The sequence below is a fragment of the Dama dama genome, chromosome 2 (genome assembly GCF_033118175.1).
Source record: "Dama dama isolate Ldn47 chromosome 2, ASM3311817v1, whole genome shotgun sequence".
In the NCBI taxonomy this organism is placed as follows: domain Eukaryota; kingdom Metazoa; phylum Chordata; class Mammalia; order Artiodactyla; family Cervidae; genus Dama; species Dama dama.
Window position 1 is genome coordinate 9540079 of NC_083682.1, and position 13573 is coordinate 9553651.

Sequence of the window (13573 nt, forward strand, 5' to 3'; positions counted from 1 at the left end):
TGCAAACACGTGCCAAGCACATTTTAAACCCACCTCTGCTCTTTGATTTTCTCATCTACATCCTGCAAATAACAGATGATCCTGGTCCTTCCTGCTTTCCACCCCAGGGCTTCAGCACAGCTCAGGGAAGCAAAGGACCCAGCAGTAGCCTCCCCACCTCTGCTCCGTGGCCAGCTCCCCAGGAGGTCTCTAGGACCAGGTGAGGGCTGGGCACGACCCAGATCTCTATGGCAAAGGTCCCCAGGGGTTCTATCTCTGAGGGAACTCAACACAGAAATCCAAACCAGCCTTGGGGGCGGGCAGTGCCGGCCAAGCAGTGGGGCTCAAGGAGGGTAGGGGTAGGAAGGGCAGACTGTCACCTGCCAGGTGCACACCTGTGAGCCCCAAGTGGGAGTCAGAGGAGACAGTTTGACAGGCTGGGAGGAGAGCTGTCTGTCTGCCTGTCTGTCTGTCTTCCAGGTGGAAGCTGGGGGTGGCACAGGCAGAGAGGTAGAAGCTGCCTCACTTGTCAGAATTAGCAAGTTCCACAGTTGGGCAACACTCAGACACACACCGAACACAGACACACGTCCTGGCTTCAGACCCATGGGGCGACACCTGCGTTTCCACCGGCTGCATGGTGACATGCGCACTCAGGGACACACATGTGCAGGCACTCAGCAGCGCATGGAGCAGGCATACGTTCCCCCCCCGACACACACACACTCATCCCTGCCAACCAGACACCCATGTGCCCTCACACCCGGCTGTGCAGCAGGGACAGAAAACCAGCACGCGGGCTCGGCGTCCGCTCAGCCCTCAGCCTGGGGCGCGCGCGCGCCAGCCCTCTGGGTCTGTTCCAAGTTGGAGCCTCTCACGTGAGGCCCAATGTGTCATTTCCAAACAGAAGGAATCCAGCTCTTTCCCAGCAGGGAGAAAGAGCAGGGTGTGGGGCTGGGTGGGTGGGCGCGTGGGCATGTGCAAGGGGGCAGGGCGTGTGTGCTGGGGTAACAGGCATGTGAACACCGACCGACCGGGCTGTGTGTGCCGGGGCTTGGTACACGCGGGCTGGGGGCTCTAAGGTTGGGTGGGGGAAGGAGCCGGGGAAACAGTGTGTCTTTGTGAGAGTGTGTGTGTGTGAGCTCGTGTGTGTGTGTGTGTGTGTGTGTGTGTGCAGCCGAGTCTGTGTGCTTTGGGTGTGGGTGTTTGTCTCCCTGTATCCGCCTTCTCTCCCGTTCTGGACTTTTAGCCTTTCTGGGCTCATCTCCCTCCTGCCCTGCACCCTACCTGTAGGGGCTGGAATTGGGTGCCCTAGTGGAGAAGAAGGCCACGATCCAGGGCCCACTGTAACCCCGGACGCTGCCCGAGGCTTCCCTCTAGCTCCCCCTCCCTTCCTTTCCTCTCTTTCCTCCCTCCCTCTTTCTCTTCCTCCCTCCCCCCCCCCAGGCTGGCGTGCCAGGGGGTGGGACATGCCAATCACTGGCTGTGCCTCTCCGGCTGCCAGCACAGGGCGCAGCTCCCCCCGGGAGCCAGGTGTTTGGGTCCCTGGAGACGCCGTCGGCCCCCCGGAGACACAGCGGGGCTGAGGACCCTTCAGACCCCTCTCCAGCCCCATGGTGAGTATGTTTGGGAGGGCTTGGGAGGGGCTCCACCGAGGTGGGGGCAGTAGAATCAGGGTCCTCATGCAAGGCAGGGACCAGGACTAGAAGGAAATGAGGAGGGACCCCAGAGAGAGGAGGGGGCCAGGGAAGGGTCTAGAGGCCGAGGCTCTGAAACGCTGCTCCAAGTACCCCATCTCTTGGCTTCTGGTGGATACATCTAATGTTTTTCTGGGGTTCAGCTGGAAAAGGAGCTGGGGCACCCTTAGGACTCTGGACCCGGAGCCCAGAAGGGATCAGCTTGCCATGCAGCAGCCAGAGCCCCCAAGCCCCAGGGACAAAGTAGGGAGGGCAGGGGGCCAAGAGGTAGCCCTTGCCACCAAAATCTTGTGGGAGGTTGACCGCCCCCCCCCCGCCCGACTGGGGTGCCAGTCTCAGAACCTCCTCCTCTCCTCCCTCAGGGAACCCTGACTCCCACCATCCCCATCCACCTTCATCCCCTCCAAGATGGACTGAACCAGGCTGCTGGCCAGATGGACAAGCGGGATGCCAAGGTGGGTGCCGGGCCAGACGCCAGCAGGAGACCAGGCCAAGAGCTCCAGGGCTCCTGGGGGACACGGGCGCATGGACAGCCACGCCGGCCAGGGAACGTGGTCCCGATGTGTGCAGGAGCCCAGAGGGCCCTCCCTATGTCCATAGTACCTTGGGCTCTCGCAGGGCAGATCACAGCCCTATATCCAGGTAATGCATAGATACGAACGGGCACCCATGCCAGGTACCCACCCCAGGACCCCCAGACTTCACAATGTGGGGACAGGCTGGAGGCCAGGCGCTCTGATTCTTGCCGAGTGCCAGCTTCTGAGCTGGCAGCTGGGGAGGGTGTGGGCAGCTTTCATCGGGTCACTCCGACAGGTGCTGCTTGGGGGGTTATCAGCGCCAGTGGAGACAGAGTCACTGCTTCCCAGAAAACGTACCTGCAGCACCGCCCAGGCTGACCCAGGGCCTCCAGCCCAAACCGCAGGAAGGAGTCAGACTGTCTCCTGCAGCCGGACAGTCTCCTGCCCCTGGGTAATCAGCTGCTCACTGAGCTGTCAGATGAGAGTTAGTTCTCTGCCCCCTGACCTCAGCCACTGGGCAAGCTGTGATCACCACTGCGATACAGAAGGCAGGGGAGGAAACAATGAAATGGGGCCACAGAAGATGTGACTCTGGGCTCCTCGGCTGGGTGCTGGAGGGCTGAGAACCAGATCCCCAAGTGCAAAGAGGAGTCCAGAGGGTCAAGAAGAGGGTAGACAGAAGGCATGTCAGACTAGAAAGGAACCTCCCCATTGTACGGATGGAGAGACTGAGGCTGAGGAAGGAGCAGGGACATGCTCATGGTCACAGAAGGGATATTTAGGGATCTGGCTGGGGCTTGGACCCCATTCTCCTCACCCTCAGTACAGCCTTGAACTCCCACCTCCCTGAGCAGGATGATGGGGTGGGGGAAGCAGCGAGCTCCATGAGCAGGAGCTGGGGCTCCTGGGCGGGCGGGGAGAGGTGGGTGAATATCTCGCTGGGTTTCTGTTCTGCTGTGATGCCATGGTGATGCCTAGAAAGATGGGGGAGGGAGGGAGAGAGAAGAAAGGAAATGGGGAGGGGAGTGCCAAGAGTGAAAACAGAGGGCATGCGGAGATGAGGATGAGGGCCAGGCACTTCTGATGCCACCTGACAGAGTGGGCTCTGGGGCCCAGCCTGCTAACTGCCAGGCTTTGACATGATCCGGCTAAAGTTGGGCAACTGGTTAAGGTCCATCAACAGTGAGAGTATTTGGCACTGGTTCTAAGGCTGACGCTCCTCTTCCGGCTCAGCGGTGCATTTATGAGCGGTTAACTGATGGCTGCTGCCCTTCCCAGGGGTAGTCAGCACGCCCCTGGAGTGACTGTTGAGCCTGGAAAGGTGATAAAGTGTATCAGTTTACACCCTCCTTTCCAAAGCCAGATGTCAGCGGTGGAAGCTTTGTAAACCTTTAATGGGTCAAGAGCTACCTTCAGAGAAAAATTAACCCCGGGGTGGGGAGCACCACCTCTGACAGGATGGTTTGGGGTTCAGGCCCCCACAGAAGGGACAGATGGGTCAGGAGGCCTGGCCAGAGGACCAGTTTCCCTGCACGTGTGAGGTCCCAGGTACCCAGCCCCACGGCCCCCACCTCGTACCTCCTTTTCCCCTGTATTGCCCGTTCTCTCCAGCCAGGGTTCTGCCGACTTCCAGAATCACAAGATGGCTTCACTCCTCCCCTTGAATCTCTCCCCCAGGACCCCTCATTCTCTGCCTTCCCTCCTGCACTCCTTGACTAGTGGTAAGATTCAGGAAGCCCCAGTGTTCAGGCATCCCTCTCCCCATCAATCTCTCCCCTCCCCCTTCCTCTCACCAGCCAGATCCCCGGCCCCTGGGGATTGGTCCAGGGCGCTGGCTAGCCTGCCCTGCTCAAGGCTCTGACCTCATCCCTTAACTCTTTGAGCCCAGGCTGACATTTTCCTCCCCGACACTGGCAGGCACAGTCCCAGCCCAGTCTGTCCTGTCACCTCACTCAGGCCTTCCTGCAGCAGGTGGGGCAGGGCTTCCCTGGTCCTTTTGACAGTTGAGGATGCTCCTGGGGATTTTTCTCCCATCCTTTCAAGCCAGGCAAGGTCTCAGGGAGGGGGCAGGGACCTGTCAGGTGAAAGGATACAGGAACTGGATGGAGCGGAGGGACCATACTCAGGAGCCAGTTCAGACTCCCATCACTCCACCCACCCTCTGTTGCTGCAGGCTCAGCCTCATGCTTAAAGTCCTAAAGTCAATCAGGAGATCTCCGGGTACATCCATGGATTTATTCCACAGATGTTTACTGAGCAACTGCTGTGTGCCAAGCAGAGAGCTACGGCTGGACCACCACCTTCCCATAGTACTGTGATCATACGTCATCCAGATAGATGACATCCAGATAGATGTCACATATATACACACACACACAAACACACACACAGGCAGACAAGATTCTCAGGGAAGGACTGATTCATCCCTATTGACTGATTCAACCCTGGGTTTGGCCAAGCTAGTCAAAGTAGGCAAGAAGGCCATTGAGCCCCCCATCCCCACAGCATTGGGAGTAGGCGCCCGAGAGGTTAGCCCTGGAGGCAGACTGCTGTTGTTCAGTCACCAAGTCACATCCAACCCTTCGTGACCCCATGAACTGCAGCACACAGGCTGCGGGTAGACCACCTGAGTCCAAATCCTGATTGCATCAGTGATGAGCTATCAGGTTAGAGTCTCATTGCTTCTTTTGCCAATTGAAGAGAATAGAAAACCTATTTCCCAAGGATTTGTAACAGGTCAATTAAATCACGTATGTAATGCTTAGAGCCATGTCTGCTTATAGTAAGCAGCCTGTAAATATTAGTTGCTATGATAATATTAATATTATTAAAAGCTCCCGAAGACCTTTATCAGGAAGCCACAGTTCTGGGCAGAAAAGTGCCTCCTGTTTCCTTTCCACCTTCCTCTACACCAGACACCCTCAGAGGATGTCCCAACCCATCCCCATAAAGACCCTCATCATTTCTCTTTTTTTTAATTTTTGGCTGTGCTGTGAGGCCTGTGGGATCTTAGTTCCCCCACCAGGATCAAACCCATGCCCCCTGCCTTGGAAGGGCACAGCCTCAACCACTGGACCACCAGAGAAGTCCCACCCCCATCCCCATCATTTCTTATTCTCACTCAGCAATGCACACACTCTCACACACAAACACTCATCCTACAGAAAGGTACCAGGTCGGGACTAGAACTTACCCAAGATGACCCAGCAAGACAAGAGTAGAGATGGGGCCTGAAGCAGAGGCAATGCAAGGACTTCCTTGGGGAGTCTTCCCCCCAGGCCCTGCGATCCCCAATAACCAACTACCCCACTCCCATGGATGGTTTCACATTCTTCCACCACATACACACCCCTTTCAACCAGAGGGCTAACCCTAAGTCCCTCCCCTGTAGAAATTCTGGAGCTGCTGCTGAACCCTAGCACCCAGACTTTCAGCCCAAGGGAATTCCCCACAGGGAAATCACCCAGTCACTGGAAGCCACATTCTTTCTCAGCCATCATCTTGCTGACCCACCAGTAGCCTTGAAGAGGCTTTGCCTTATTGAAATTGCCCCCAGTAAGGAGTTAAGGAGACCTGCCCAAGGTCACACAGCAGGGACCAGAGCAGGCCTCCAGGAACCTTCTCTGGAGCAAATTACAGTCCAAGAGAGGCTTGGGGGAGGACCCCCACTTCTGATTGTGGAGGAAAGATAAAGTCACAGATGACTCTCTTCCTGGGCTGCATCCCAAGGGCTCAGAAGGTCCAGCCGGTGGCAAGAATCAGGGTCCAGTTCCCCAGAACCTCTGCCCTTTTCTTTCCCCTAGCTGTCCCTGAAGGGGGCCCCTTGCAGCTCATAGGTGGGGCACAGAGGCCCGGCTAAGTGGAAAGAACATGGGCTTTGAAGCCTGCAGGTCCAGGGCTGAGAGACGCTAAGTGAGCCTTCAGCCCCTGCAGCCTCCCCTCTGGGACTTGGTCCATTTTATAGGTGAGGATGTTCTTAGCTATTTCTCTCCTGTGCTTTTAAGCCATCTTGGAATCTTGATTTCAGGATCCTGTAAAATCTCCCCAGATATCAGGCTGGTCCCACTCCTCCACTGGACAAATGAGCAATCTTGGGACCAGAGATGGGCTCTGACAGGATCTGGAGAGGAAAGGGCAGGGGACAGTCAGATGAGAGTCAGTGGATCAGAATGAGGAGTCACGAATAATAGCAGAGGCTGTTGACTGAGTGTCATTTCAGTGCCAAGCACTTTGGATACTATGATTCTTATTGGACACAGCTGAAGCGACTGAGCACAGAATAGTACATTCTTATCAGCAGGCTTCCCAGGTGGCGCAGTGGTAAGAGAATCTGCCTGCCAGTGCAGGAGACCCAAGAGACACAGGTTCGATCCCTAGGCCAGGAAGATCCCCTGGAGGAGGAAATGGCAAGCCACTCCAGTATTCTCGCCTGGAAAATTCCATGGACAGAGGAGCCTGGCTATAGTCCATGGGGTCGCAAAGAGTCAGACACGACTAAGCATGCATGTATCCCCATCAGCTGAGGGAGGCAGGGCTACAGGGAAGGAAAGGTTAAGTCATTGCTGATGATCACACAGCTAGGAAGGGACAGCTTGGAGATTCAAACCCAGGGCTGTGATTGGCAATGCAGGAATTAGGGTGAGGCGAGTGAGGTGTTCGCCTTGGAGCGAAATTTAAGGAGTGGGTACAAAAATACCTCACTAGTCAAGATAAATAATATTGTAATGTAATATTTTTGAAAATCAAACAACAAATTATAGCCCACAGGTGGCCTGTTTTTGTAAATCAAGTTTGGTCAGAACCAGGGCCAGGATTAGGGCGAGGCATGGGCGATGAGGTGTTTGTGCAGATGCAGGGTTGGATCCTGTCTCAGTTTAAAATTGTGTGCATGATGGATGTTTTGCATTGATTTCTATTCTTTAAATGTCGCGTTGAAATGTTACTTTCTTGATGACTGAGTTTGGGGCATCTACTTAAATTCTGCATGCAAAGCAAGTGCCTCACTCACCCCACCGAGTCCTAACCCTGCTGCGGTGTGTGGACCAAGTACAATGGCAGAGCGCTTGGTCACACGGTGCCCAGGCAGACAGGAGACCCCTGCAGTTGCGGAGGGTGCAGGCCTGTAAGCTCCTCTTCTGGTCAGTCTTCCCAGGTCTTGTCCCAGGGAGCCGCCGGAGGCTACAGAAATGTCCCCAAGGCACCCAGGCTTGGGATGTGGATGCCAGCACCCAGTCTAGGAGCCAGGAGACCTTAGACTACACAATACCTTTTTTTTTTTCCTCTGGGCCTCAGTTGCTCCATTTCTGCAACAGGCACAAACAGCACTGAGTCTCGACTATCAAAGGGATCACAGTTGTTCAGAGTCACCTGTCAAGGGTAGTTTCCACCAGTGACCTCACAGGGAAAAGCCCAAGCACCTACAGTCTGATCCCAGCCTCCTGCCTGACTTCCCTTAGGGGACGAGGTTGCAACAGAGCTCAGTAAGCAAGATAAATCATATTTTAGTGTAACATTTTTAGTTCAAATTGGCAAACTATAGCTCCTAAGTCAACCTCAGGGTTTTTTATATTTATTTTTTTTTATTTGTTTATTTAGCTACACTAAATAAGTGTAGTGTAGTATATTTAGCTACAGGGTCTTAGCTGTGGCAGGTTGAATCTAGTTCCCTGACCAGAGATCAAACCCAAGACCCCTGCGTTGGGAGCATGGAGCTCAGCCACTGGACCACCTGACCATCAGTTTTATAAATAAAGTTTCGTTGGAACATACTGCTTGGGCTCCAATCCTGGTTCCTACCTTAGCTGTGTGATCCTGTACAAATTCTTGTGCTTTTCTCAGCCTTAGTTTCTTCATCTATAAAATGGAAAGAAAAACAATCCCTAGGTCATAGATTCCCTGTTAAGGTTAAGTGAAAAAGGATACATAGGTACTCTGAGTAGTGACTGGCCCTCAGGGGTGCTAACTAATAGCAGTGACCATTGTTATTATTAGTTGCTATTATCATAGAATTTGGGGGAGAGGCCATGCCACGTGGCATGCGGGATCATAGTTCTCCAACCAGGGATCAGGTTTGAACCTATGCCCCCTGCAGAGGAAGTGGGGACCCCCAGCCACTGAACCACCAGTGAATTCCCCATAGTATTAGAAATTTTCATCAAAGAAGCAGACACTTCTGGGCAGGAGGGAGCTCTTGTTGTTACCATTGCTGTGTTCATGGGAACCATGGACCAGGGCTGTTCTAAGCACTTGGCATCTATTGACTCTTTAAGCTAGGCAATAATTCCTCAAGCATTATGCCAGGGACAGGCATTATTACCATTTTTCAGCTAAGGAAACCCAGGCGCATAGCAGTGGCATCTCTAGAGGAGACTACGCACCCAGTACATGGTATGGCCTGGATTCAAATGCAGACAGTCTGACTCCAGAGCCCGGGTTCTTCAACCAGGACTTCCCCTTGTGCCCCTTCACATGCAGATTGTCCCAGACCCAGGAGCATTGACAGCCACAGCTTTTCTTGCTCTTTCTGTCACACTCTGAACTCCTCATGCTGAGAGTTGCTGTCACAAGGACACCCCCAGCCACGCAGCACCAAGGCATCCCTCAGCAGTGAGCTCTCACAGACTCTAGTCTCCTCATCGCAGACCAGGTCCCCAGGAACACCAGGGCTTGCTGGGTCCCTGCCCAGCGTCTCTCCCTTGGAATATTCCCAGCAATACCGGCCCTGAAGGTAGGAGGAGACCCAATCTCTTCAGCAAACAGACGAATGCCTGAATCCAGCAGCAAGTCAGGGGCTAAGCGGCTGGGCCTCTGCCCGGCCAGTGGTCGCTAAGAGTCATGGCTTCTCTCTCTACCCACCCTCAGTGCCCGGGCTGGACTCCAGCTTCAGGCAAAGTCTGGGGGATCTTCCGGTTCCCCTTGCTGCCCTCTGCTCAGCTGCGGCCTCACACACCACATCTGTCACCAAACTCGCTTATCTGGGAGCTGAGGCCCTCGCCCATCCTGCTTGCTTTTACTCCAGATTGTCCATCACCAGGCAAGCGTCCGGGCCTGGCTCAATTTCCCCTGATGCCCTCAGGAGAGGGTTTGAGCCAGCCCCAAACTGCGCGTGCGCGCATACGCCACGCCCCTTTGCTTGTATCTCTTTCCCTCTCTCTTCTCTGGAGACCCCCCCCCCACCCCCGCACCCGCCTTCCCATCACTCCTTATTTCAGGGAAGAATCCCGTTGGATCTTCAAGTGCTCAGAGAGTGACCGAGGGAAGTGGGTTCTGATCACACACCACCCATGTCGCCATGGCCCGGCCTTAGAGCCGGCTGGAGCCACGGTTGCCTTGGTGAAATGGGGGTCATAAGAGACCTTCCTCCTACAAATGCTCCACGTATTTTTATTTATTTATTTATTTTTTGGACTGTGCTGGGTCTTCACTGCAGTTGCACAGGCTTCTCTAGTTGTGGTGCATGGGCCTAGTGCCCCCTTCCCCCAAGGGATCGAACCCATGTTCCCTGCATTGGCAGGTGGATTCTTAACCACTGCACAACCAGGGAAGTCTGGAAAGTTCAACAATTCAATTAGGTAATTCAATTAAGCGCTTAGCCCTGTGTCTGGCATGTAGTAACTACTCAGAAAATGAAAGCTTTAATAAAATTGACTGAAATGCTTTGAAAATGTGGCAGTCCCATGTACAAAGCCAGTCTCCCCACTCCTGCCGCATGAGTTAAGTTAGAGAAGCGTCAGCAGCAATTTCCCAATGAGAAAACTGAGGCTCGGAGTCTGAATGGTGACGCTGGAATGGGGACTCAGGTCTCTGGATGCCAAAGCCATCCCCTCCCCCTCAGGCCGCTGGTAAATCCATTCGTGGCTGGGAAAGTGCATTCTAAGTGACCAGGTGTGGGCACCAGTGAGGATGGTGTGACGCTGTCTGGCTGCCGCTCTGAGAGGGCAGAGGCTGTGCTCCCAACACCTTCCACTCCGGGCTCTGGGAGGCGTCCTGCCGCCCAACCCAAGCTCATGTCCTCTCTTTTCAGGTGATGAGCGGCCCCTGAGGAAGCCCCGACCTGTGATTAGAGGAAGGGGCTGCCTCCCCCACTCCCCCTAGCCACCATGAATACCTCAGCGCCACCGGCTGTCAGCCCCAACATCACTGTCCTGGCACCGGGAAAGGGTCCCTGGCAAGTGGCCTTCATCGGGATCACCACGGGCCTCCTGTCTCTGGCCACGGTGACAGGCAACCTGCTGGTGCTCATCTCCTTCAAGGTCAACACGGAGCTCAAGACGGTCAACAACTACTTCCTGCTGAGCCTGGCCTGTGCCGACCTCATCATCGGTACCTTCTCCATGAACCTCTACACCACGTACCTGCTCATGGGCCACTGGGCTCTGGGCACGCTGGCCTGCGACCTCTGGCTGGCCCTGGATTATGTGGCCAGCAACGCCTCGGTCATGAACCTGCTGCTCATCAGCTTTGACCGCTACTTCTCGGTGACCCGGCCCCTGAGCTACCGTGCCAAGCGCACGCCCCGCCGGGCAGCCCTGATGATCGGCCTGGCCTGGCTGGTCTCATTCGTGCTCTGGGCCCCGGCCATCCTCTTCTGGCAGTACCTGGTAGGGGAGCGGACGGTGCTGGCCGGGCAGTGCTACATCCAGTTCCTCTCCCAGCCCATCATCACCTTTGGCACGGCCATGGCCGCCTTCTACCTCCCCGTCACGGTCATGTGCACCCTCTACTGGCGCATCTACCGGGAGACAGAGAACCGGGCCCGGGAGCTGGCGGCCCTGCAGGGCTCGGAGACGCCAGGGAAGGGGGGCGGCAGCAGCAGCAGCTCAGAGCGGTCCCAGCCAGGGGCCGAGGGCTCCCCAGAGACCCCTCCCGGGCGGTGCTGCCGCTGCTGCCGAGCCCCCCGGCTGCTCCAGGCCTACAGCTGGAAGGAGGAAGAGGAGGAGGACGAAGGCTCCATGGAGTCCCTCACCTCCTCGGAGGGTGAGGAGCCTGGCTCCGAGGTGGTGATCAAGATGCCCATGGTGGACCCCGAGGCGCAGGCCCCCGCCAAGCAGCCGCCCCGGAGCTCCCCGAATACGGTCAAGAGGCCAACCCGGAAGGGGCGCGAGCGGGCGGGCAAGGGCCAGAAGCCCCGTGGGAAGGAGCAGCTGGCCAAGCGGAAGACCTTCTCGCTGGTCAAGGAGAAGAAGGCGGCTCGGACCCTGAGCGCCATCCTGCTGGCCTTCATCCTCACCTGGACGCCGTACAACATCATGGTGCTGGTGTCCACGTTCTGCAAGGACTGTGTCCCCGAGACCCTGTGGGAGCTGGGCTACTGGCTGTGCTACGTCAACAGTACCATCAACCCCATGTGCTACGCGCTCTGCAACAAAGCCTTCCGGGACACCTTCCGCCTGCTGCTGCTCTGCCGCTGGGACAAGCGTCGCTGGCGCAAGATCCCCAAGCGCCCCGGCTCTGTGCACCGCACCCCCTCCCGCCAGTGCTGATGGCCCTCCTGCCTGCATCCCTCCACCCCGGCGGGCCCTGGTAGAAAGCCGGCAGGGGCGGTAACCTCAGACCCAGGGCCCTGCTCGGGGGGGGGGGGGGAGGGAGGGCCCCCCCAGGATTCCAGGGCCCCTAGGTCACCTTCCTGCACAACCCAGGGAGACCCCACCAACTTTCCAAACTGGGGAACCCGGGGAACTGGTTCTTGTGTTCCCTGCCAGGTGGGAATGGGCTCTTCACCAGGAAGAAAGCCTGGGAGGGGGTATCCGGGCTTTGGATTCCTTGTTTGTGTTCAGGCAGGAAGTCCATGCAGAGCCAGCAGAGCGGGCCAGGAGAAAGGAGGTTTAACCAAGCGGTCCTCCATGGCCCCAGGGGCTGGCCTGGATCGAGTGGGGGATGGCACGCCCTGCCAGCAGGGAACTGACACCAACTACTGAGAGAAAAGCTTGGCTCAAGGGAGTATCCCTGCCTCCCAGGGGTCCACTCCCTCCCCAGGCACAGCCCACTCCGCTGGGCCCTCAAATACTCTCCAGGGTGTCCTTGTGTGGGCCACCCCCAAGGCAAATGTCCAAGCATCAGCGGGACAATGACACCAGAGGGGACCAGTGTGGCCAGTCTCACGTCAAGCCCTGAGGCAGCAGAAGGAGGGAGCACCAGGCATCCCGACTGTCCCACTAAGTCATTTCCCTGGGAGTGAGGGGCAGGGCTGCCTGCTGTCCAGCCCCTGCTCTGGAGAAGCCCTCAGACCCTCTCTCCCTGGCTCACAGACACCACCCTGGGTAGATCTGCTCCCGGATCTAGCCAGGCCTCCCGCATGCTGCCTGCCTCCGCCCCCTACCCACACTGGCCTGGCCCAGCACAGGTTCCCTCCTGTGAGCTCGCCCATCCGACCCATGCATGGCCTCCCAGCCACCCTCATCTCCCGGCCCAGCCTGGTCCCAAATGTTCTTTCCTCCCAACCTCAGCAAGCGCTGAGTCTGTGAATAAAGCCACATAACCAGTGGCCGCTAAGGGGCCTTCTCTGGGTTAGTTAGCTCTTTTTGTTCCCTCCCTCACACCCCCGCCGGCCGCACCATGGAGATTGCAGGATCTGAGGTCCCCGACTAGGGATCGAACCTGTGCCCCCGTCAGTGGAAACCCGTAGTACGAACCACTGGACTGCCAAGGAATTCCCTCAAGGACCTGGCCGTAAGGCAGGGCAGGGTGGGGCGGGAGGGTCCAAGCACCGTGAGAAGTGGGTCACTGCCCTGAGGGTGGTCTCAGGAGGAGCAGCACCGAGTGGCCGGATCTACTGAAACCTGTGAACCCAGCACCCAGCGTCCCGCTCAGGTGAGGAAGGCTGTAGTGGGCAGAGCTGGCTACCGGAAGTAGGAGGACCATGAAATAAACTGCCCCTGCCCACAGCCCAGCATATTTTTTGGCAGCTTTGCCGTAAGGGGAACTCATCACCCCCCACCCCAGAGAGAAAAGAAATGCTCCAAAACCCCATTTACAGATGGGAAGACTGGGGCCCAGTGACCCACAAAGACCTTTCAGGGTTACCCCCAAAGCAACACCCAGGTTTCCAGGCAGTTCAAAGCCCCTCAAAGCATTCCACAAAGATGCCCCTCAGGCACTTCACTGGTGAGGGGGCCCCCAAAGCCTAAAGCCTAGCGAGGTTAATCCCACAGCACAGAGCAGTGGCTCTCTGGTTGTCACCGGGTGTCCTCAAGACCACCCTTAGGTTCAGTCATTCACTAGGACACGGAACTCAGCAAAGCTGTTATCTTCGTGGTTATAATTATTACTGTGAAAGGATGCAAAGTCAGCAAAGCATAAAAGTGCACAGGCAGAGTCCAGGAGAGACCAGCTGCCAGCTTCCACTGGCCTCTCCCAGTGGAGTCATGGGGACAGAACTTA

At 56.6% G+C, this 13573-nt stretch overlaps 1 protein-coding gene across 2 annotated transcripts; it reads left to right on the forward strand.

Moving 5' to 3' along the window:
* Nucleotides 1-1055: 1055 nt before the first annotated feature.
* On the forward strand, nucleotides 1056-12690 carry CHRM1 (cholinergic receptor muscarinic 1). Of its 2 annotated transcripts, XM_061165250.1 has the most exons (3): nucleotides 1056-1595; nucleotides 2039-2131; nucleotides 10218-12690. In XM_061165250.1, exon 3 carries the CDS (start codon nucleotides 10294-10296, stop codon nucleotides 11674-11676), a length of 1383 nt encoding a protein of 460 aa, XP_061021233.1. In that variant the 5' UTR covers nucleotides 1056-1595; nucleotides 2039-2131; nucleotides 10218-10293; the 3' UTR covers nucleotides 11677-12690. The 2 variants fall into 2 exon arrangements, with proteins under 2 accessions (XP_061021233.1, XP_061021242.1); XM_061165259.1 differs by lacking the exons at nucleotides 1056-1595; nucleotides 2039-2131 and adding an exon at nucleotides 2144-2318.
* Nucleotides 12691-13573: the final 883 nt, after the last annotated feature.